The sequence below is a fragment of the Podarcis melisellensis genome (genome assembly GCF_964234715.1).
Source record: "Podarcis melisellensis genome assembly, chromosome: 1".
Taxonomy (NCBI): Eukaryota; Metazoa; Chordata; class Lepidosauria; order Squamata; family Lacertidae; genus Podarcis; species Podarcis melisellensis.
The window spans coordinates 50,605,798-50,629,683 of record NC_138528.1 but is presented as its reverse complement, the minus strand read 5'-3'; the positions used below and the strand labels follow the sequence as shown (position 1 = coordinate 50,629,683).

General features: G+C 44.2%; 1 protein-coding gene and 1 long non-coding RNA gene across 5 annotated transcripts in view; one reads left to right on the top strand and one right to left on the bottom strand.

The window, feature by feature from the left end:
- Positions 1-23,886, top strand: part of MAPK8IP1 (mitogen-activated protein kinase 8 interacting protein 1) — a 90,364-nt gene that overhangs the window by 64,768 nt on the left and 1,710 nt on the right. For all 4 annotated transcript variants that reach the window (XM_081905973.1, XM_081905971.1, XM_081905970.1 and 1 more), the window contains 8 exons: positions 11,029-11,110; positions 13,096-13,971; positions 15,315-15,390; positions 16,560-16,732; positions 17,087-17,196; positions 19,557-19,676; positions 22,735-22,805; positions 23,437-23,535. In XM_081905973.1, the coding sequence (XP_081762099.1) occupies positions 11,029-11,110; positions 13,096-13,971; positions 15,315-15,390; positions 16,560-16,732; positions 17,087-17,196; positions 19,557-19,676; positions 22,735-22,805; positions 23,437-23,535 (1,607 nt within the window). The remainder of the gene's footprint in view (positions 1-11,028; positions 11,111-13,095; positions 13,972-15,314; positions 15,391-16,559; positions 16,733-17,086; positions 17,197-19,556; positions 19,677-22,734; positions 22,806-23,436; positions 23,536-23,886) is intronic.
- On the bottom strand, positions 1,941-19,066 carry LOC309366990. The gene is made up of 2 exons (XR_014166926.1): positions 18,947-19,066; positions 1,941-1,985 (listed from the first exon to the last, which is right to left on the bottom strand). It is a non-coding gene; the product is annotated as an uncharacterized lncRNA (long non-coding RNA).

Here is a 23,886-nt window from a genome sequence, read left to right as displayed (position 1 = left end):
ATAAGTCAGTGTCTGCAAAGCAAAGAAAGCATGTTCACCTCCCTGAACTCAAACCTCACATTTCCCCCACCCCCATAGTTGTGTTGCTTATGGGCAAGAATGTGCTCTAATTGGTGGGGAAAGCTGCCAGAGAGCCTTTGGGGTGTCTTGGAGCTCTGCATGCTTTATCTTTCCATGAAGATTGTGAGAGTCAGTGGTAGATTCTGGGATTAGAAGGTGGCAAGGGTGGGGAGACTGGGTTTCAGTGCTTGATTTCTGAATTGAGATGTTCTGGGGCTCAAACCACTGTAGACATTATAGTCTTTAAGGAAATGCTGCTGTACAATCCCAAGATTGTGTGGTGTGTGCACATGTGTGTGGGGAGAGGGGGAACCTGTTAGCTGTGAGAGGAATGTACTCTGAACATGCTCAGAGTTTAACATTATTTCTGTTCAAAATATGTTCTGAGTCTGGAAAGAGGGGGGTTTGCCCTGCCGGACTTAAGGTTATACTATGAGGCAGCATCCTTCTGCTGGCTGAAGGATTGGTTTCTACTAGAAAACACTGATGTCCTAGATCTGGAAGGGTTTAACAATGCTTTTGGATGGCATGCATATTTGTGGTACGACAAGGTAAAGGTACATAAATTGTTCAAGAGCCATATTGTCAGGAAAGCTTTGTTTAATGTCTGGACTAGATACAAGGACTTATTTGAAAATAAGACACCGAGGTGGTTGTCACCAACGGAGGCGAAGACCACCAAAGTACTTAACATGGAGAGTGGTTGGGCTAAATATTGTGAGATAATAGAAAAAGTTGGAGATAATTGGAAGCTGCAGAGTTTAGAAAAAATAAAGGACAAGGTGCGAGACTGGTTTCTCTATGCCCAAATTCAAGAGATGTTTAAAAAAGATAAAAAGATTGGTTTCCAGGTGGAAAAATCAAAATTAGAGACAGAACTACTTGAACCTAAGACGAAAGTGCTCTCAAGAATGTATAACTTGCTGCTTAAATGGAATACACAAGATGAGTTAGTTAAATCAGCTATGATTAAATGGGCTCAAGACATTGGTTACAACATCATGTTTGAAGACTGGGAAAGGTTATGGAACACCGATATGAAATTCACGGCATGTAGTGCCTTGAAAGAAAACATTATGAAAATGATATATAGGTGGTACATGACCCCAGTCAAACTTGCAAAGATTTACCATTTGTCTGATAAAAGGTGTTGGAAGTGTAAGGAAGCTGAAGGAACGTTCTTTCACCTCTGGTGGACATGCCCGAAGGTGAAGGCATTCTGGGAAATGGTTTATAATGAGTTGAAAAAGGTATTTAAGTATACCTTTACTAAGAAACCAGAGGCCTTTCTCCTGGGCATTGTGGGCCAGAGAGTGACAAAGAAGGATAGAACTTTCTTTTTATATGCAACTACAGCAGCAAGAATTCTATTGGCTAAATATTGGAAGGTACAGGAGCTACCCACGCTGGAAGAGTGGCATACGCAGCTGATGGACTATATGGAACTGGCCGAAATGACTGGCAGAATCCGAGACCTGGGAGAAGAGGCAGTGGAAGAGGACTGGAAAAAATTTAAGGACTATTTACAAAAACATTATAAGTTATGTGAATGTTGAGAATTTGTTAAGTTTTTAGACAACAAGCTTCAGATTTCAAATTTTTGATATTGCTGAATTTAAGTTCTGATGATGAAATGACTAAAGTCTAGGGTAAAGTTTCTATATTGAGGACTGTTGGAATTGTGAACTAACAATATTTCCCCTAAACCTAATATACAATTGAGGAAAGTACAAAACACAGGAAACAAGGTATTAATTTGCTGTAACTTTATTTTATTGAAAAAGATGCAGGGGATGGAAGATGTGGGGAAGTCCAGTAGATCATGAAAAATTGTTTTGTAAAGTAAGATCTCTTTTTTGCTTATAACCTTTTTCCTTTTCTTTCTGTTAAACTGCCTTTGTTGAATAACTGACGATGTATCTGACCTTGGAAAAAAGCAAATAAAAACATTATTATAAAAAAAAAAATAAAAAAAAAAAAAAAAAAATATGTTCTGAGTCTGATAGCTGACAGACTGTGGATTAGAATAAGTTTTAGTGAGTTAAGAAGGCAGGGAATCCATTTTGGAATGGACACCGTTTTGGGGAAGCGAGAATTACCTCCCCAGAAATGAGACCATAGGGATAACATCCTGGAAGTGGTTAATCCCTTTACCGGGAGACGTTTGGCTGGGATAACAGCTCTGCTGATGAAGGGAGACTCTGTGCAGTGTTTGTGTGTGCAAGAGGGTGTGGGTGGGAAAAAAGGAACAGCTCATTCTCCTGCATGCTCAGTGGGGCTTACCCCCAGGTAAGGAAGTTAACACTTCCATATCCTTTTGCCTGGGAAATATCAAACCGTTCCACAACATCTCTTCTGTGCATTCCCATCCTCAAATGAGTCACGCAGATGATAAATGCCAAATTTCCTCTAGAAATTCTTGGCATGTATACGGGTGTCTTGTTGTTTAATTTATCCTGCGTCGAAATGGTTTATAATGCATTCAGTCCATGGTGACCTTCTCTTCTGTTGAATGGCTATAGAATTGTGCATTGTTTTGAGCCTAAGGAATGAAGCTCTAAAAAGCACCAAGATTCTGGACTTGGCCCAGAGAATTGTGAGGCCATCTTTGACCACACCAGAGTTGTCTGTAACCTGTTGCACCCTAGGAACCATTGTCAGGAAAGATATACCCCCTGAACAAGATTAGACGCCTAGCTGGGGATACTGGTCAGAATAACTTAGTATTAGTTCAAAGGGGGATTTGCTCAGAAAAGAACAGTGGGGGCACAGAAGAACCAAAATTACAGAGGGGCAGCCATGTTAGTCTGTTAAAGTAAACACAAAGAATCCTGCAGCACCTTAAAGACTAATGGAATTATAGTAGCATTAGCAGACTGTACCACACTTCGTTACATTAAAGGAAACAAAATATTCCAGTTAGCTCTGATGACTAGATCATGGTGCTGATAAGGCCAAGGTTGTGGGTTTGATCCCCATAAAGGCTACCTGCATGTTTCTGCTTTGTAGAGGGTTGGACTAGATGGCCCTTGGGGTCCCTTCCAGCTCTGTGATTTGATGGTGGTGTAAGGAAGAGTACTTACGATGGGAAACAATTTTACCAGGAAGTGGGAAGAGAACTTGCTGAAAGTATTCAAAAGGGAGCATTTATCAGAAGTAACAGGAAATGTGTGAGCAGTCTATTTTGGCTGTGTTGCATGATACTGGAAAGAGTTTTTAACTTCCCTATATCTGCAGCATCCCTCCTCCATCCAAGAGCAGGAGTGTAGATTTCAGCGCTCCATGCTGTAACTGTTCGCAGCCTAGCCACCTGCAATCTCTTTATCTGCCTCTCTGTTGTTTAGTCTATAAAGCAAGTAGGGTTCCACATGCAACAAGAGGCTATTTTTAATCGTATGCTGTTCTGGGATATTGGCTCCACTTACTATATAAGAAGATTTTCCCAGTGACGTTAGCAATGGAAAGTGCACCGAAAGGCAGGTGCTGCTCTGTGCAGCAGATGGTGAAGACTGCATGTCTCTCTGTTTGTGTGTGTAGGTGGGGGCTGGGAATTGGTACCATTATGCAATTGACAATAGAGGCTATTAAAGCTCCAGCTGAAGAGCTGAATGGCTTGGGCTGGAGAAAAAGGGGACAAGGATAGAGCCCTCTTATCCAGCTTTTGCCAACCTGGTGTAACTCCCAGCTTGGCCATACTGGCTGGGGCTGATGGGACTTGTAGTCCAGAATACCTGGAAAGTACCAGGTGGGCCAAAGCCACTCTCATCATAGCTGCGCCTCCAACTTCCATAGGAGAGTAAAATTGGAAAACACCTACTGTCATAGTCTCATGCACCCTGCAACATTCCCTCTGGCGCCCAGGACCATGTGTAACTCGACTGTACCCTGAAATTTCTGCAAGAGATACCCCATTTGTTGGCTTTAGCACTTAATGCCAGCAGTTTTGAGCTCTGTCTTAGAACCAAACAATATGTGATTGAAGAATAGCCGTGTTTGAATTTTCACAGCAGATGCACCTGCGGAGACAGCCATTATGATGAAGACCACAATGCTGGGTGAAAGATTAATCCTTGAGCAGGACCTACTGGGAAAGGCACCCTAACAAGTATTGATAGTATACAGGCACCCAGTGCAATTCCCAAAGAATAGTTGTCTCCACTTTGGGATCCCATACAGCTGCTGAGCTGTTGCATTTTGCACTATCTGTAGCTTCTGGACCCTCTTCGATGGCATTGCAGTAATTTAGTCAGTAGTCTACCAGAGCATGAATAACGGTAGTTATGTTATCCCAGTTCAGGAACAGCCATAGGTGGTGAACCAGCTGTGGCGGGGTGCATAGGTGCTGGGGGGGACAAGCTCCCCCAGTATTTCTGATGGAGGGACCAGGACCCCACAAATTTCTGTGGTGACACGCATGCACACCATGGGGTGTGCTTGCATTATGCACTCAAGTCACGGGGTGCCCACACCTTGGGGCATGCGCGAGTGACACCAGCACACCGCAAGGCGTGTGCGCACACTACAAGCACACCGTGGGGCATGCTTATGTCACGGGGCCCTGGGGTCCCTCAATTATGGGGTCAAGGTGGAAGACCTGGCTGGGCATGTTCATACCTTGCCTTCCTGGACTTCCAGTCTCAACGTAGAATCAAGGAGCACTGCCTGCTTCATATCAGTGAGTGTGAATCCCACAAGAACCAGTTGCTTACCCTGTTCCTGGACATAGGAACCACCTCCCATCTTGTCAGGATTCAGCTCCAGTTTATTGATTCTCATCCAGCCCTTGACGGCTGCCAGACTTTGGGCTTCACCTGACTCAGATGGTATAAACAAATAGAGCTGGGTGCCATCCACAAATGACTGGATCTTCTCACCTAGCAGTTTCATATGTGTTTGAAAAGTGTGGGGGAACAAGGTAGGTGCTTGATGATGACCCAAAAATTACTCTGCAGATAGCAGAACCATCACAGTACAGTGCTCCCAACTCTCAGTTTGCAGGGCTGCTCCAGGAAGATACCATGGTCTCTGGTATCTAAAGCTGCTGAGAGATCCAGGAGAACCAACAGGGATCCACCTCCCCTGGTATAGGGGCTGATGAATGGACTAATCTGACTGATCCCTTCATGATGGATGAAGGAGCTGATCTGGCTTGCTTTACCAAGACTTGGGTGAATGAGCTGGGTGGGCCTGTCTGGGTACTTGGTACAGCACCAGACTGAGGCGAGTGTGTTGTTGTTGTTGTCCACAAAAACACAATCTCCGTTTCCAGAAACCTCTTGATCTTGGGATGGGGTTCAAAGGTCTGCCCTTGGTGTTGGGCCAGAGAGACAGTATGCTTAAAGGAGACAAAATACTATTCTTGCAGTTTGTGCATGCATACTATCCCTCAAACACATACTGATGTATTATATTTATTTCTTTTCAATAGAGGGGAGGTGGGATTTCCAGTCCGAGATGCTGAATCACCAGAGTAATGTTAATACAAGCTTACTGCCGCAGGAGAATGAGAATGGTCTCGGGGAGCAAAAACAGCAGGGTGGTGAGGGTTATGATGCTGCTCACTGAGAGTGTGTGAGAAAAAGGGGGTTTTTTAGGCCAAGGCAGGCCAAAAACATAATGCAATCCTCTAGGGTGAGTCCCCTACTCTCCTACTAGATAAGAAATGCTTTCTGATTCCAACTCTTCCCTTGGAGAAGGAGTTTCAAGTTTGGGCGCAGGAAGAGGGTTGAGAGGGGAGGGCAGTCCTCACAGGTGTGAGTGTGATGAGTGATTTTGACTTGGCTGTGTTTCGCTTCTGCATGTGGGAGTGGATAGGTAGAAGAATTCAGAGAAGGCTATGTATGGCAGGTACAAGCAGCCATAGGTGTTGGGGGAATAATGAAAATTAAATAGCTGTGGGGGTGTTTATGAACTAGGTGAGTAATATTCATAGAAGTTAAATATGGCCTGGAGTAAGCGGTGATCTCACTTGCTCCCCTCCCCATACACCTAGTGCCAGGAAGAGCCAACAGAAATGAGTAATTTCCCAGATAATAAAGGTGGCAATTTACATCATGGGCTCTTCCTCAGCCCTGAGCAGGCTCTGTGGGTACCTGGACTTGCTGTTTTAATGTACTTTTCCCTGAAAGGGAAAGCTGAATATGTCTCCAGACTGACTTAAACTCTCCTTTTATCCTGTTGGTTTTGCCTGTTCAGGAGCAACAATAATGGCAAAATCTGGATGCTAAGATTGTCCGTTTCCAAAGGAACAGGCAGGAGTTTCCAGGGCACTTAGCTATGTCAGCAGCAGACCTCTCTCCAAGCTATTTCTGCTGCTCTGTCAGTCCAGCTATATATCTGATGGGGTGTGTGCAAAGGCTGGCACTGAGAGCTGGAGTCTGCAAGTAACCCTTTCAGGCCTGGAATTTCCTGAAAAGGCCTATAAGAGCTGTAACGCAGATCACAAGATCTTATTCTGATCTGGGCAGAGTCTCACTTTGCCAACTACCGTTTTCTTCTTCACACATGGGTTGGAGGAATATGACATTAATTTCGGCAAGGAGACATAGAAACAGCCATGGTCCAAACTGTGGCATTTCAAAGCTAGTTCCAGTGCATTGCTCTGCATTCATGAGACTTCCCCAGATCTGGCTTCCGGACATAGCATCATCAGTCAGCAATATGTATGACTGATCTGTTCAGACAAAATACTTTCAGGCATGGCAGTCGGTGCTGGAATAATCCTGTGGAGAGAAATCCTAGTTCCAATTTCATTCATTTATTTAGATCTATCCTTTAACCTTGTTTACACACTTTATGGGCCAATATTGCTGATATGCTTATCGTCCCAGCATCCAATAAAAAGGAATGTGTTCTTAACACGTTTATATCTTTGCTGTCTTCTGTACTGTACCTGCACCTGTTTAGTGCATTTTTAGAATTAACAATAATTTCCCTGATTCCATGGCACCAGCCAGATTGGTTCTGCTATAAGAAAGCATGTTTTATTTTATTATGTTAAAGCATTTAGAAACTGCTTAATATTTTTAAAATCTCAAAGCAGTACGCAACTTAAAAAAACATTATTAAAACAAAAATACAGCATATTTGTTCTGTGAACCTCCAAGTAAAGGGCAGTATATAAATAAAATAAATAATAATTAGTAATAATAATAATAATAATAATACCAGTGAAACTGTAGTATAAAATGAAGAATTAAGGCTAATGAAGACAGGGTCAAATAAGTTAGAGAAAGCCTGGGAAAAGGTCCACCTTTGTCTGAAGCGAATGATGGTTGCTGCTTCACATATAGCAGAGAGAAGAAGCCCTAAGGAAACATCAGATGGAAGATGTGTTCATACAGAGGTTTCTTTCTCAGTCGGCTAGAATTGCTCATTCTCATTACAGTCTCCTTTTCACATTAATAATAATCATCTGTTCACCTCCTACATTGCAATTCTTGGGTGCTGCATTTGTCTCCTCCAAAGTCCCTTTCAAGTAATCTAATAAATCGGAAAGATCAGGACAGATATCTTTGTTTTCTAATGTATGTGCAAAGTTTTATCTCCAACGTTCCCTGTGTGGTGTTTCATAGACTTTATCTCATGTCAGCTACCATTGATAATTGTACCATTCAATCCAAATCTCTCTCCCTGCTAGAGACACTCAGTTGCTCCAAAGGAGTATGTTTGCTGGGCAGTGTGTCAAAATGTCCTGGTGCAGTAAGGATCTTTTGACACTGCATCAGAAGCATCACTGTGTTGCAGTGCAGAGCAACTGGATTGTCAAAAGGGCATAAGGATAAGTGTCCAGCTTCCAGCTCATCCCTCTCCCTCAGACTTTACAGCACTTGCTCTTGCACTGATTGCAAAAGCCAGTTCGCTTCCTCCTCCACCTCCTCCTCCTCCTCCTCCATAGCATCAGGCTCCCACATCATTATGCATGTGCCATTTTGAGGGACATTCTTCGTTTGTGCTGCTGTGGTTTGGTGGCCAAAAATCTTGACGGTTGTCGCAGGAATGGACAGCTTTGCGGGGGACAGTGAATGTGATTCCCCTCTTAGTAATTCCCTGTCATGAAACCAGACGCCGTGTCTTCTTCCAGCAACTCTTGGCCAATGTCCCTATCTCCAAACATACCCAACAAGCTGCAGCAGAAATTGCAGAGTCAGCAATGGCAGGCTGAGTGAAGGACCTTGTACCACTAGTGTCAAGTATCATGGGTGGAGGAATAACTGTTACAAGCTCTTCAGGAACCAGGGAGCCCTACCCCTCTCCAGATCATGAGATCTTCGAGTCTTTTGTCTGTGGCACATCATGCAGAATGCCCTCAATCACCATATTGAGATGGTTGCATAATGCCTCCAAAGAGCTCTGTTGATTCTTGTCACAAGTGTATGATCTCATAATCCCATTCTCTGGTCATCTGAAGTGTATGTGTGTGTGTGTTTTGCGGGAGAAGCTGCTTCCTTTTCTGCTAGCCCCTCCTCTGGACATGCATTGGCAGAAATGGTTGCTGTTCAGGCAGCTTGAAGCCTGTACAGTTGCCACCGGGAGCCACGCAGAGGCAGATGGGGACATGGGCTCCTTTGCCCCAGCACAAGAGCAGCTTTCAAAGCTACGTTGGCAGCTAGTGGCAGCCTCTCTCTTTCATTGGCTGCAGAGAGGACAGTCTCTTGGGACAGTATATCCCACTGCCCTCCCTTCTCTTTCTGCCTCTATGTACTGCTTCATGCAGGTCCCGGGGCATTCCTTTTGTACTGAAATCCAGCAGCACGCCAGGCAAACAAAGTGGCTAGGAAACAATCCTTTAGTCTCCAAGGCCTAGGAAACTTCTAGCTGCAGGTTTAGTTTTATTTTGGGGGGATATTGGGAGGAGCAAATGAAGGCTTCCAAAGGGCTGCAGGGGGAAGTTAGGCTTGGGCAAAAGCAGCTGAGGAAATAATTTAACATAGAAAAAATAATAATCTAATTTCAGCAAATACAGCAAAATGGGAACTGGGAGCAGCAAATGAACAAGGGGACATATTAAATGGCTTTTAGAGAAATTTGGGGGTGTTGTTCTGGAGTCCATCAGAAGTTTGCTTTTACGTTCATTGTTTTTGTTCAGAAAGTATGCATGCCTTTTGTTAACCATTGGTGCAAGTATGTTTCCTTGCCCCTGCCTCTCCCATTGTACATATAGTAGTTTTCTTACTTGAATCCATTTAGAAATGTTATATGCTGCCTTTCTACAAGCTTAGCGTTCAATGTGCAGCTTTCTTCTGCTTGGCCTGTGAGGCCCTGGGGGCCTGTTTAAGATACCCTTTTGCAGGAGACAGTGCTTTTTAACTTAGCAGCAGAGGAAGAGCCTTCTCTGAAGCTGCTTCCTGTAACATTCTCCTCCACTTCTGCCCCGGGAAAGCAAGGACTTCCCTGGTAGAGAGATGGGCAGAGAGTCTGGTGGTACCAGGGCTGAAGCACGAGTGGGTGAGCCAAAGCAGCCTCTGGGACTAGCTCACTGAGAGATACAAAAGGGGCTGGAGCAGCTAGAGATGAGTTAGGTGAGAGAGAGACCCTGCTTGCCTCTGACACAGCACATGGCAGCATCACTGGGCACAGACTTTCCAGAATCCTTTAATTCATGATAGCCAAGGAATTATGATAGTCATAGTCAAATATCTGAAGGGCTGTCACATGGATGATGGAGCAAAATTGTTTTCTACGGCTACCAGGGGGACTCAAACTGATGGATTCAGATTATAAGAAAGGCGATTTCAACTAAACATAAGGAGAAACTTTCTCACAGTAAGAGCTGCCTCAACAGGTGGACTCTCCTTCATTGGAGATTTGTAAACAGAGGTTGGGTGGCCATCTGTCAGGGATTCTTTAGCTGTGATTCCTGCATTGCAGGGGGTTGGACAACATGGCCAGCCCTTGCCTCCTTTCCAACTCTAGAATTATAGGATTCTATGCTTCATAGGCTGTGCACCTTTAAAAAGCATACACCCTTCTCATAAAAGTGTGCTTTAATGTCTGGTACTCCAGTGAATGTCTTGCTCCATGGCCTTATCCAAGTAATAATGTTATTTTTGATAGGATCTCTTTGTGAAATACAATGGATACATGGTTACTGCCAACCTGTGTCCCTCCTCCCACCCAGAAACTGAATCCTGATTAATTGGCTACTGGATTGATAGCGAACATGGTGCCCTCCAGATGTTGTTGGGACTCCCAAGTCTCATCATTCAACTAACATGGCTAAGCGATAAGAGATAATAGGACTTGTCATCCAGCAACCTCGGCAGAGCACCACCTTGACTCACTCTGGGCTGCTGCTTTGGAGGGGATGGAGAAATGCCAGGAGCTACGCTGTAAAATGCAGCTCAGCCCATTGTGGCAGCAGTGTGTTAGAATGCCTGAAATTCTTTGACTAATGGGAACAATGGCTCACCCACATTTACGTTTGCCCTGCCACTTCCCCCTGGGAAAACCTGTGATTCAGCGCTGAATCGGAACAAACAGCAGTCAGCTTTTCTGCAGAGTGCTGTTTGCTCTGATTTAGCACTAAAGAGAGAGTTTTCCAGGGCAAAGGCAAAACCACTTGGAAAGAGAGAGCATTTGTGTGATTCAGTCTCCCTGCAGCAGTGAAGCACAAGTGAATGGTACCCGGAAATGTGACATTTTGCTTCTTTCTGACGAAGGCTTGGGGGGTACTTTCTTCCCCCGACCCCAGTCCCCATGCCTTGCTCCATCTCCTCTCCTTTTTCCCTTTTCTCTCAACTGCTTCATTGTGGATCTGAACTACAGTGGTTCTGGCATCTGCGGCTGCAGCAGCAACAGATGGATTTAGCTGTTGAATCCCTATGAATGCACACAGACAATAGCTGGAGGGGGGAGGGGGAAGCAGCAGGGCCATAGGCTGGAGTTTGGGGGGGGTTGATGGGGCCCCCTTTGTGCCATGCGCCGTTTACCCTTGCAGCTACAAGGCCGCTTTGTTCTTTTGCTCAGGACACTCTGAATAACAACTCTCTGGGGAAAAAGCACAGTTGGCAGGAGCGAGTGTCCCGGTCGTCATCCCCTCTGAAAACTGGTGAGTTCATCTCTGTACAGCGACTGGTTTTCTTTCTATCTTTTTCCTCCCCCTTTTTGCATGATGGTACATTCTCTGGCGCTTGGACCTTCTCACTACATCCTTCTAATGTGTTTTCACTTTGGCCTGCATCTTGAAACGGATGCTATAGTTTTATTAATTGACTGGTGGCACACGAGGCATGGGGGGTTGGGTTTGACTTTTCCTGCCTGCTCTCCTTCAGAACAGGCTTATTCTAAAAATCCAAGGCCAACTCACAACGTGGCTCTTGTTACATCAGCTCAAGACAATCTGTGGCAGAAGAGCTAGTGTGATAAAGTTGGGTGCAAGTGCTGGAATTGGGTTCAAAAAGCCCCGTCAGACAAGGCACTCAATAGATGGTCTGAGAAATTAACTCTCTCAGTGCAACTTTCCTCACAGGGTTGTGAAGTGAAAACAACATGAACAGCATTCTGGGGTCCTTGAAGTAAGGGGAGATATCAATTTAATAACAAGACTTGGGGAGGAATCCAGTGTCCTGCTAAAACTAAGTTCTGTCAGCGAGAGCATTTCTGCTTGCCCAGTGGAATGATCTGCCCCCTCATCTTCCTCTATGCTGTTCTGCTTGATGGACATACCAATCTCTCCTCTGCTTCTGCTGAATACTGTTCTGAGGGTTCTCCTGAGCAGATTTAGGAAACATGGGGAGGAGAGTTCTGTTGAACTAGCAGGACACGTTGTGCTGGCATCTGCTTGCACAATAATTTACTTGAATCTGGCCCTGAGGGCAAGATTTAACTAATGAGCCCTGCGAGCGGAAACCTGGGCAAGGACTTCCACTAGTGCAACGGAGCTTCCCTCCCTTCCCCGCTCCCACAAAATTGGCTGTGTGGAAGTCAGGAGAAAACCTCTGGAACCAGAGGCGTAGGAAGGTCAGGTGGTACTTGGTGCGGAAAGTTTCTTGTCACCCCTCCCTCTTTGATTTTTGAAAAAAAAATTGCCTGCAAAAATCGTTTTCCGTTATTTCATATTTTCTTACAAAGGAATAATAATAAGTAATAATAATAATTAGCTTTTATTTATATCCCACCCTCCCCGGCTGAAGTTGGGCTCAGGGTGGCTAACATCAGATACATAACATTGGTATAAAATCAAACAATAATTAAATTACCTCCTAAAAACATGTCAAAATCAAATTAAAGTCTAATTAGATGGCTTTTCAGGGTTAGGGTTGGGAACAGTAAGTGCACCACTGAATTGAAATTTCAGCCTTCACGACATAGGAAAACAGCCAAGCAAACAGCTATTTTCGTGGAGGAGGGTCAAGATATTAACTGATATGCATGAAATTTCATATACAGTATAGCTATATAATCCCTAGTGTAGTAAGATAAGACCTTTGGAGCAGGCATTTTTTAAAAAAAGTTTTTTATGAACCGCCCTAGTGGGGCAGTAATTGTTCCTTGATAATTTGTCACCCCCTTCCATGATGGAATCTGGGCACCCCGCCCCCCTTCTTACGCCCCTGTCTGGAACAGGTCATGGGAGAAGGAGAAAGCAGATCTTCCATCAGGCAAGCAGAAAGGCTTGTGCTGACAGAGCAATCTTCCTAGTGTGCTACATTTAATTCCTTCCTCTCATAATATCCTTGCGGTCCCTGGAAACTAGTTCCGTTGCTATTCGTTCCAGTTTCGAACTTACTAATTCCAAACATTGGTCATTCCAGTTAGAAGGTTTTATAACAACTTTGGGATGTGAATGCTGATACTTAGGACTTGGTATACCAACTCTGCTTATTATTGTCCCTGACTATTGTAATGTCCCACAGGCCCCACCAAGTGAAACAGCTCCTCTCAGCTCCTTAGATTCAGTCCCTAGGGTGACTGGCCTTCACAACAGCTGCTTTTGCCACCATTCTGAATTAACTGTGCTGAGATGTACCCAGGCACTGTTGCCCTCGTTCCTTTGGCTGACCTAACCTCTAACCCCACCTTACCCACCCTTAGGTGAGCAGACCCCTCCCCATGACCACGTTTGCCTGAGTGATGAGGTCACTCACCAAAACAGCACAACCTCCACCAAAGATCGGGGCACATCCACGGAGAGCCCGTGCCGGCGTACGGCTGCCACACAGATTGCTCCGGCCTGTGTTGCCTCGTCCCGGGCACCGGAGAAACAGCAGGTTGCAAACCGCCCCCCACCACAGAACCCCACCGTTGTAGTAGTGACACGGGGGCCAGAAGCTTATCGGGACCGCATTCGCTACCAGACAGATGTGAGGCTGGAGGCTACTGAGGAGATTTACCTCACACCAGTGCAAAAGAATTCTGACCCTCTGGAGTCTGAGAAGCCATTCATGTCACAGTCCAGTGATAACCGGATGTCCATCAGCTCTGACATAGACACTTCCAGCTACCCACAACTGGCAGGAAAACCTAACACCTCAATCAGCGAGGAGGATGAAGTGCTGGACTACCTGTCCTCACCTGACAAAATGAACGCACCAAGGACTGTGTACGGCAGCAGCAGCAATGGCGGCTACCGGCCCTGCCATAGCCGCCAGAGGGCGTCTGTGAGCTCCGACACCAGTGCCCTCTCCTACGATTCGGTCAAATACACTCTTGTGGTAGACGAGGACGTGCAGCTGGAACTCGTAAGCCTGAAACAGTGTTACTCGGGTTACAGCGACGAGAGCGATTCAGCCACTGTCTACGACAACTGTGTCTCCTCACCCTATGAGTCAGCCATTGGGGAGGAGTATGAGGAGGACGCCCTGAAACGTGACTCTGTCTGTCTCTCTGAGGACTCCACCCCTGAGGCAGACATCCATTTCTCCAAGAAGTTCCTCAACGTCTTCATGAGCGGACGGTCACGCTCCTCCAGTGAGTGCTGGGGCAAATTCCAGTATGAGCATTGGTATTGAAGCGGGGGGGGGGGGGGAGCGACCTGTAATCTCACAGCATATCATAGCAGATTTCACTTGCTCAGGCATTAAAACCCAATGCCTTGAGGGGGGGGGTACAAGGAAGTTGTTGGTCAATACAAGGGACAGTTCTATGAAAAATAATCTGGTTAAGACCAAAGGTGACCTCAGAAGACCTTAGAGCAACTTGGATGTGTAGTTCAAGAAAATGTCAAATATGTTCAAGAGCAGCTTTTGCCAACTGGGTTTCCCTCCAAACACTTTAGACTATGACTTTGTTGTGATGGGAGCTATAGTCCAAAACATCTGGAGGGAACTGGATTGGTGAAGGTTGATTTACAGTCTAATGCTGGTGTCTGAATGGGTTGAGGAACAAAATCTCCCTAAACATAAGTGTATGGCCATGGCATAATGCTTTCTCAGAACTCAATAAATCAAGATTGTTAGAGGCAATTTATTGAAAGGAATACGACATGGGTATTGTTGCCATACATGTTTCTTTTGTCCCACTATCACCTCTGGCAAGCAGGGTTTTAGAAACACTTCAACGCCCCGAAAAACCTGTTTACCAGAGATGACAGGGAGAGGAGTATACACACTATGGGGAACAATCCGATCCTCATATCACCTCCAACACTTAAGGAAAAGAAGTATGTCTCCAGGCCTTTTATCTGCTCCACAAGAAGCTACCAGCTTAGTCAATTGGTTGTTTTCATGTAGATGCCCATTAAGAAGCCAAAATATGCTAGACCTTTTTGACTGGCTTTTTCTCTATTGGATTCCTGCAGGAAATCCTTGGGCTACTGTCACATGTTGTTTCCTCCATTTTATCTTACATTATATTGAATTGAGGCTTACATTATGTTGAGTTTTGGAACACATCAATTTCTGCCACATTTGCAGGAAGTGTGGTGAGGCTGCAGGGTAAAGCTTTGGCTAACTTTATTGAGAGCACAACACCATGTTGTTCTCCCAACTGGATATGCTGTGAAATAGTGGCTCCTGTCAGAACTTACAACAATGAAACACACCCACCCAGAATGTTATCATTGGTCAGGTTATTCCTCTCTGTATCACATTGTCCCATTGAGGATACCTACATGAGAGCAGCTACTCATGTATAGAATTCCCACTCCTCACAGAGGATCTTCGCTCACCAATTGAAATTAGGAAGCTGTGCAGTTAAGATGATTGTTGGGCACTTCTGATTTGGCAAAACAGGTTCCAGAAAACAGTTGACTTCATTGCTTGAAGATGAGAGTTATTAGGTGCCTATAGTATTTTCCCCCACTTCATTTCCAGGTGCTGAATCATTTGGTCTCTTCTCTTGTATTATCAATGGGGAGGAGCAAGAGCAGACACACCGAGCAGTCTTCAGGTGAGTGCAGATAAAACCTTTTGCCCCAGAATCCTCCCATCCACCCAAACAGTGGTGTTTTCCAAGCTGTGACCACCTGAATTGCAGAGATGTCATCTAAGGCATAAGGTGTCTTCAGTGGCCTTGATCAATGGATCTCAGCTTGTGGTACAGATAGAAAAACATACTTGGAACTGGGTTCTCACCCATGGAAGGTTTTCAATTAAACATCCAGGGTTGCCTATATTGGACACTGGTTGTGAGGATTTGTTAAGCCAGGGGAGAAATTGTTTTTCAGAGCTTATGTATGCAAATAACATATCCCTGTTAGCTTGATAGGGTGCAAAAGAGTTGCCAAAAGCACACAAAACTCCATTCATAATGTTAGGCTTTGAAAGTTACTGGACTGGACCAATACCCAAAATCCATTATGCCTGGTTGAGTCACCAAGAAGTCTTCCTCACAGTGGCCCTCATCATTGCAAAGCTGAATCCAGAGAATAAACACAGCTCCTCTAACATTCATTCCCTTGGTTATATCAAAGGATTGATTATTCCTTAGATTTATTGAGCCTTTCTCACCAATAGCTCCAACCAGGCATAAACCAAAAGAAAAGTTTGACAATTCTTGAAATATTCTAGGTAGGTAGTTTGTAACAACCCTTGCCTTAACTTGTGGTTCTTGGCATGGGCTACTTGTTCCAGAAACATGGCCTGCATGTCAAGTTTTCACATACATGAGGTAGCTGCTTAGCAACAAGATGGAGTTCTAACCTTGTTCTGTACCCTAGGATTGTGTGGCTAGCTTAGGATACGACCAGCTAACATTGCACATTCATTATGGCGTCTTCAGTGGGGTAGCAGCTGAGGAACAGCATATGGCAGTTTGAAGTAGATACTTTTGCGGGGGGAGGGAGTTAACTATGGAGAAGTAGCTCCTGCAGTCTTCCATGAGCAGCTCCTCTGAGGTGGCACCACTCATGTGAGAAGTTATTTGCTAAGCCAAGCCTAGAGAAATAACATCTGTGCCAACATGCAGGCACTTTTCGTCTAGTGTGCTGGCAGTGAAAGTTTAGGCCGTTACCTTTTGACCCCCAATACATAATTTTTTGCAGGTCTCTTTCTTGAACCTTACAATGGGCTTGTATCTTCAGAGCTTTGGTTAGATAAGTTGCATGGTTTTCTTCTCAGGTTTGTGCCTCGTCATGAAGATGAACTGGAATTGGAGGTCGATGACCCTCTGCTGGTGGAGGTTCAGGCTGAAGACTATTGGTATGAGGCTTATAATATGAGGACCGGGGACCGGGGCATCTTCCCTGCTTACTACGCAATTGAGGTCACCAAGGATCCAGATCATATGACAGGTACTTAACCCATCAATGGCTCTGCTACCCACATATATCTGGCCACTTGTACCCATTCCTGCTCTGTGCTCATGCACTTCAGTCCTGGCTCAGAGCTGTCTTGTAAACCAGGACTTTTCCTGAGAAAATGCTGACACTTCAGACACTCTTCAAAGTGGAAGGGGAAAGGACAAAGCTGGTGTACAAATTATCACTCATATGAAGGAGTGTAGATGTTCACGACTTGTGTCCCATCCCTGACAGCTATGTCAGTAGTTAGAGCAACCAGAAATCTGTTCCCTCCTAACTTTACGCCATGTAGGATATCTATGTGAATCGGATTCTTCTCACCTATCTTGAACTTCTGATTTTTAGATTCAAGCAAGAGTAGCGATTGGGTGGACCAGTACCGGGTGAAGTTTCTCGGCTCAGTCCAGGTTCCATATCATAAAGGAAATGATGTGCTGTGCGCAGCTATGCAGAAGGTACTTTCCCTGCCCATCCCTGCTAAGCCATGGTTTTCCCACGGGACATTTTCTTTGGCGGGAGGGAAAATGTGATGTCATTTTGTTTAGAAAATGTATATTGTGCCTTTCAATGCAACTATTGAAAATACTATTCTCAAGACAGAGAAGTTCAAACCAACATACGATTAAAATGCCAAGAAAACTGTCAGAGTGAGGTGTGTGGGTATGTTACCAAATTGGCACTTTAACCATAAAAAGCTTCTTGGGTAAATAAATTTACCTTTAGTACCTACTTAAAAAGGCAAAGTCCTGAATCTGGAAGATCTCTGTAGGCAATTGGTTCTGCAGTCTGTGGGCCTCCAGCCAGAAGGCACTCTTGTGGTGGCTACCAATTCAATAGAAAATAGAACCACCAGGAGACAGGTATAGCTGCCCTGTATCTTTAGGGAGGAGAATATACATATGCAGATGGTCCCCATAAATATTCCAGGCACAGGCTGTGAGTGACATTAAGATGTCCATACCAGCATCTTGGCCTGGAACCAACTGGCAGCCATTGGAGCTCACATAGGATTGGTGTTATCTGCTCCCCATGGCTGTTGGTAGAAATCAGTCTGGTGTTTGCATTCTAGACCAGTTGCAGCTTCTGAATAACCTTTAGGAGCAGCCACATGGAGAGTATGTTGCAGCTGTCTAGGTGGGAGGGTGCCATGGCACCACAGTGACCAGATCTCTATCTTCTAGGAAGGGGTGCAGTTGGCAAATTGGTGGCGGCTGATAAAACATACGCTTAACCACTGCTTTGGACATAGAGTCCAGGAGGAGGCCTAGATTAAAGAGGCACACACTCTACTTTGCAAACCTGCTCTTTCTGGGGTAACCTCATTCTGAATAGGCTTTATGTCTTTCTGGGGTAACTTCATTCTGAATAGGCTTTTTGTCACTCTGCTGGCATTTACGCTGCCCACTATATGCAAGTCCATCCTGAATGGATAAAGCTTCCATTGGTTCACCCTCATCCTGTACATTAGCAACATCTGAAAGTTATGTGCGCTTTCTGGAATCTTTTATCAAGATTCCTTGGTAACGCCATACTAGTTCAGATGGAAGTGGGGGAACGAGAGCTAAAACATAGAAGGAATTAAGCAGTAGGCAAGTTTGAAAACACACTCCTCATCATTTGTTGCTGTTGTTATCTTCCTCCCTACGGAGCCCAGAGCAGCTTGCAACAATAAAACCACATCATAAAACAATAGAATCAGTGTAAAATAATGTATCAATTTAAAAAGTTGAAATACCAAATACCATACCTAATGCAGCAGAGAAGATTAATGAGTCATCCATACCCTCTTCGCCCTTCACCAAAGGCATGAATAAGCCGGTGTGCTTCTAACTGTCGGAGAAAGGATGTCAGTGTTGGGGACAAGTGCAATAACTTGATTGAGTGGGAATTCCAGAACTGAGGTGCAGCCACAGAGAAGGTCCTGCTCATTTCATAGCCAGACAAGCCATGCTCATTGGCAGAACCATGAGCAGGGCCTCCTCCACAACCTGATATCCAGGTGGTATCAGGGAACACACTCCTGCACTCCACCAAAAGCTATCATTGGTTATAAATATTAACACACTTAGTATAGTGTGGCGTAGTGGTTAAGAGTGGTAGACTCATAATCTGGTGAACCGGGTTCGCGTCTCCGCTCCTCCACATGCAGTTGCTGGGTAATCTTGGGAAAGTCACACTTCTTTGAAGTCTCTCAGCCCCATTCACCTCACAGAGTGTTTGTTGTGGGGGAGGAAGGGAAAGGAGAATGTTAGCCGCTTTGAGACACCTTCAGGTAGTGATAAAGCCAGATATCAAATCCAAACTCCTCTTCTTGTTGTTGTTGTTTCCCAGCTAAGCTTAAAAAAAAAAGCAGTTCTCTTGGTATTTGATGTGGGAAAGATACCTGTGGAGGTTGCTTATTGACCAATGCCAGTGATATCACCGATGACCCTCCTTATTCGCCGTCCATATAGCAGTTCTGCAACTGATGTTAATACTTCGCAATTTTTAAATAATGTGAAGAATGAATTTAACATATATTAATGTGGAGTGTGGGTGTGTATGTATATGTATGGCTATATATACAGCAATCTTGGGACATTATATCTACCTTCGACCCTTGTCTCCTCCCACTCCCAAAACAGATCCCCCATCTTCTGGTTTCAGGTACTTTGAAGTCAATGTTTCTTGAAACTGCCAACCTGGGAGGAGGAATGGGGACCCCAGTTTTATATCAAATGGAGGGGGAGTGATATTTTCCATGAGAAGAACAGTGTCACCAGAAACTCCAGATAGTTTGTGTGACAGCTGGTGCAAATTTTCTGTTTTGGCACAGATTGCCACTACTCGCCGCCTCACCGTGCACTTTAACCCGCCCTCCAGCTGCGTCCTGGAGATCAGCATGAGAGGAGTCAAGATTGCTGTGAAAGGCGATGACTCTAAGGATCCCAGCAAGGTAGGCTTGACCACATGTGTAGCTCTGCTGCCAGCACTCTTCCTGGGTTCTGTGCTCTCTGTGGCTCATTACATCTTCCAGCAGCAGCTCAGTGCTACCCCTTGGCCAATAAACAAAAGAGAGCATGCAAACGAGAGCGATTTGCATATGTCCTGGCTGGCGGTTCCTCCTGTCTTTTCCTGAAGGAGTCTATTGGGGATTGGATAACAGGGCAGAGTCACATTCATGCCCTGAAGTCCAGATGCAAAAGTACATGCTCCCAGGCTGTAGGTATATTAATGCACTGGAAGGTCTGTTTGCTAAGCTGCTTCGATAATCTACGAAGCATTGCTAAACCCGTCTGCTACTATTTTAACCGGTGTCCTGTGGATCTGTACAGTAAAGCCTCTCTGCATAAGTAGCTCACATGAAGCTTTCAAGAGGAAGGAGCAAAGCCATTCAGAAAGTGCATTCTGTTCACAATGGAAATGCCCTACTAGAGTCAATCAAGGGCAGTGGACCTGAAAGCAGAAAGACTGAGAGAAATATATATGATAGCGTGTTAATTAATTATCTGAGCTTGGGCTGTGTTTAATCAACACAGCTGGCTTCAATTTATTTTGCTTGCACAAAACATTTGTTTGAATGTATGACTATTTTTCAAATGTGTGTAACCAACTGTCCCATTATTATATAATGTTTCGTGCACTAACACTAAAGTAGAATCCATTCAATTCTACCTCATGAAATAATTGTAACAGAATCAAGACCTTTCATTTATTGAAGGTTAAGTGACACACAATGTAAAGGCTGGGACGTTTTGTAGCTGGTACAAGAATATTGCTTGACTCTGATACTGCTGCAGCCTTCCTATAATCCTGAACCTGAAATCCCTGCTTTCGTATTCCTGCATAAGACCCTTTAGGAGAGAGTAAGAAGCTTATGATCTGGAACTAGTGATGCCAACAGGGTTTTCTGGACCCAGGACACTTGTATGTGGATTAGACCCTCTGCCCCACTCACAAAAGAGGATACAGATTTGCATTTGCTTTGTGTCATACGGAAATTTATATAATCTTTTATGAGTGGGATGAAGAGCCCAAAAATAGATAAGGAGCTGCACATCAGTAATAATATGTCTGAGAGGCAGAATGTCAGCGGGGGAAGCTTGCTCTGTATTTATGTTTCCATACTAGAAAAGGTTTAACCTGTTAAATATCTGCCTGCCACACAGCTGTTAAAGGCACAAGGGCATTGCTGTCCTCCTGTACCAACCCTAAACCGTGCAATAAACTCCTGTTCCCTGAGTTGTTAACCTGTTACGTTACGCTTCATCAATTGATCTTAGGTTGGCATTACTATATTCATTTCAAGACCAGACACGATATTTCAGATGGTAGGGGAGGGTGTGTACCAAAAGTGGTATAAGAAATACAGCGACTGAGGTTTAAGTGCTCATGGCTGGATGAATTCAAGATTGAATGCAGTGTATTCTAGCAGCATTTGCTGTGGTTAGTTATTATTTTTATTCCTTAACAACTAAAACAGTGTTATTAGCACAGGACAAACAGACACCCTTTTCTTTTTCCTGACCAACAGTAAGTAACTGTTGATTATCATACTGGGAACAAGAAGCTGCTTCCAATAATTCCCCTATTTTCACCACCCTTTGGTTGAAAAAGCAATTAATCCACTTGACAATCACTTAACAACACCCTCAACTGCATTTCCCTAACCAAGGCAGAAGAAACCAACGCACCAAGAGGCTATTCAGCCTCTCCCTAGCAGGCCTGGTTTTTAATTTCTTTTTATTGAGTTTCACTTAAATAACCAAAAGAAAAAACAAAACAACAGTTTCAGAAAAAAGAACGGGAAAAAAAATATATATCCATACATAACACAAAAATAACATCAATTTCCGTTACAGTTCTTTGTCTTATTCCTTAATTCTTTATACCTTTAGATATTTAGATCTTTCCTCTACACACCTATTGACCTCCTTCCCTCCCGATTTCGGGCTTCTTGGTAAAAATTCTTTCTTTTTTTCTGCAGCTAATAATTGTTAATGGTTTGCGCATCGTAAGGTTTATATCAGACCTGCTGTAGTTTTTAAGTTTCTATAGTTTCCTTCAATATATACCATAAATTTATTCCAATCGCTAATAAACTTTGTATTTTTTTGGTTTCTAATTTTTTGCGTCATTTTTGCTAGTTCAACATATTCGAATAATATGTTGCAGGCCTGAATATAGCACGCTAGGGCTACTTTGCATGGTTGATGTAACCCACATAGCTCTCTCAGTTGCAGTACCCCCCTGTGATATGTATTTTGCATTGGCAGGGTTTTTTAAAAAATAAAATCACATAATATTGGAAAAAGCTCTTTTCTTGCATGAAATTAATTCTGAGTTAGAAAGAGCAGGAATTACTTACTGTCCTATCTGCTAATTTTGCTTTTGGGTAGACATGCTACTGCCCAATTACAGCTACACTAAAATCCTGGATTTTTTTCAGTTATTGTTTCTGGTCAACAATCCCATTTCTGCCAGGGAAAGCCAAAGGAAGAGAAAAGCTTTTAAAAGAACCTGGAAAATCCTTCTGAATGAATCAGGCAGTTCTTTCTCCATCTAGAAAAAAGTCACACATAGAGCAAGGAAGACAGTAAAATGGCTTCAAACTGAACCTGGCTGATGTTTTTCTCAGGTGTTTGGAGAAGGGACTTCCTTGGTCGTTTTGGAGCTGTTTTTGGGTCTCCTCTGATGTGTGTGTAACATAGGACCTGTCAATCACAGCTGCGATTTCACTCATTGACAAAAATTGCTAAAAGATGGGAATAGGCTCATATCACACAAAATAGTCTATGCACGTTTTCCTTCCTAACTTTCCTGTTGCGAGTTTTACAATGGAATATCCTTTCCCCAAAACACAGCCTGAGGTCCCTTTAATTTGTGACTTGGATCTCCCAAGGGTGAGGGATCCGAATACATTTTAATTTCCCTTTCCTTCAATAAATGGCTCTGGTTCCTCAACGGTCCTAACTCTTACCCAAGCCTAACATCTTGCTCTCTCCGTCCTGCAGGGGAATAAATGTAGCCACTTTTTCCAGTTGAAGAACATTTCATTCTGTGGATACCACCCAAAGAACAACAAGTAAGTCATGGCGGATGGTCAAAATGAATTCATGGCAAAGGAGACACATAGCTCTTCCTTCTTGCACTATCCTGCAGTGTATCCTAGGCAATTTGGGGGCTTTGAAGTGTAACTTGTTGTATAGGAAGTTCCTGTGTGGTAATCTTCTTAATCCCTGCTAAGTAATATGCTTGATAAAGGTGGGATGGGCATATAACAGCATTGTGATCTTGTTAATCAGACTGTATCACCTACACTTATCCTCCACTTGGTACCATAGATAGTCAGAAGCCAGAAGACCGCTGTGAATTTGGCAGGGTGTGTGCCCATCATTTGTTGGGGGTGGGGGGTTGGCTTCTCAATCAAGCTTTATTTTTAGAGATCCAGGTGAGCTCTGTTGTCTCGGCTGCCGTTTACCAGCTTTGTCTGGTACGCAAATTGCACAGGAAGAAAAGTATTCATCCCACTTACTGCTTTTGCCCACACATGCAAAGCAAAACCAATGGCTTTCTCTTCAGGGAGGTATATTTTGTACCTGCAGGAAGAATGGAACCAATGGGTCTTGTTTCTTTGTTAGAGAATTCATTCCTACCCTAGGATACCAGAGGCCCAACCTGTAGCCCAAGCTAATATATTGTGTTTTCTCTTTCAGGTATTTTGGGTTCATCACCAAGCACCCAGCTGACCACAGATTTGCGTGCCATGTCTTTGTTGCAGAGGAGTCCACCAAACCACTTGCAGAGTCTGTAGGGTGAGTTTCAGACTACATCCTGAAAATTCCTGCTATTTACAAAGATCCCAGTCTACCTGGATCTAAGAGAGGGGTGTGTCAGTTGCAGATGGGTACTGGAGATGTCAGCAGAAGCATTAGTGGCCAGGAATCAGCCACTTTTCACCCAGCTCCCAACCCCCCTAGACAGTTCAGAAGGATAACATGGTCAACAGTATCAAAAGTTGCTGAGAGATCCAGCAGAACCAGGAAACAGCTTTGACCTCTTGTCTCTAGCCCACCAGAGGTCATCAACCAGTGCAACCAAAGTGGTTTCAGTCTCATGATGGGGCCTGAATCCCAGCTGAAAGGGATCCAAATGGTACGCGTCCT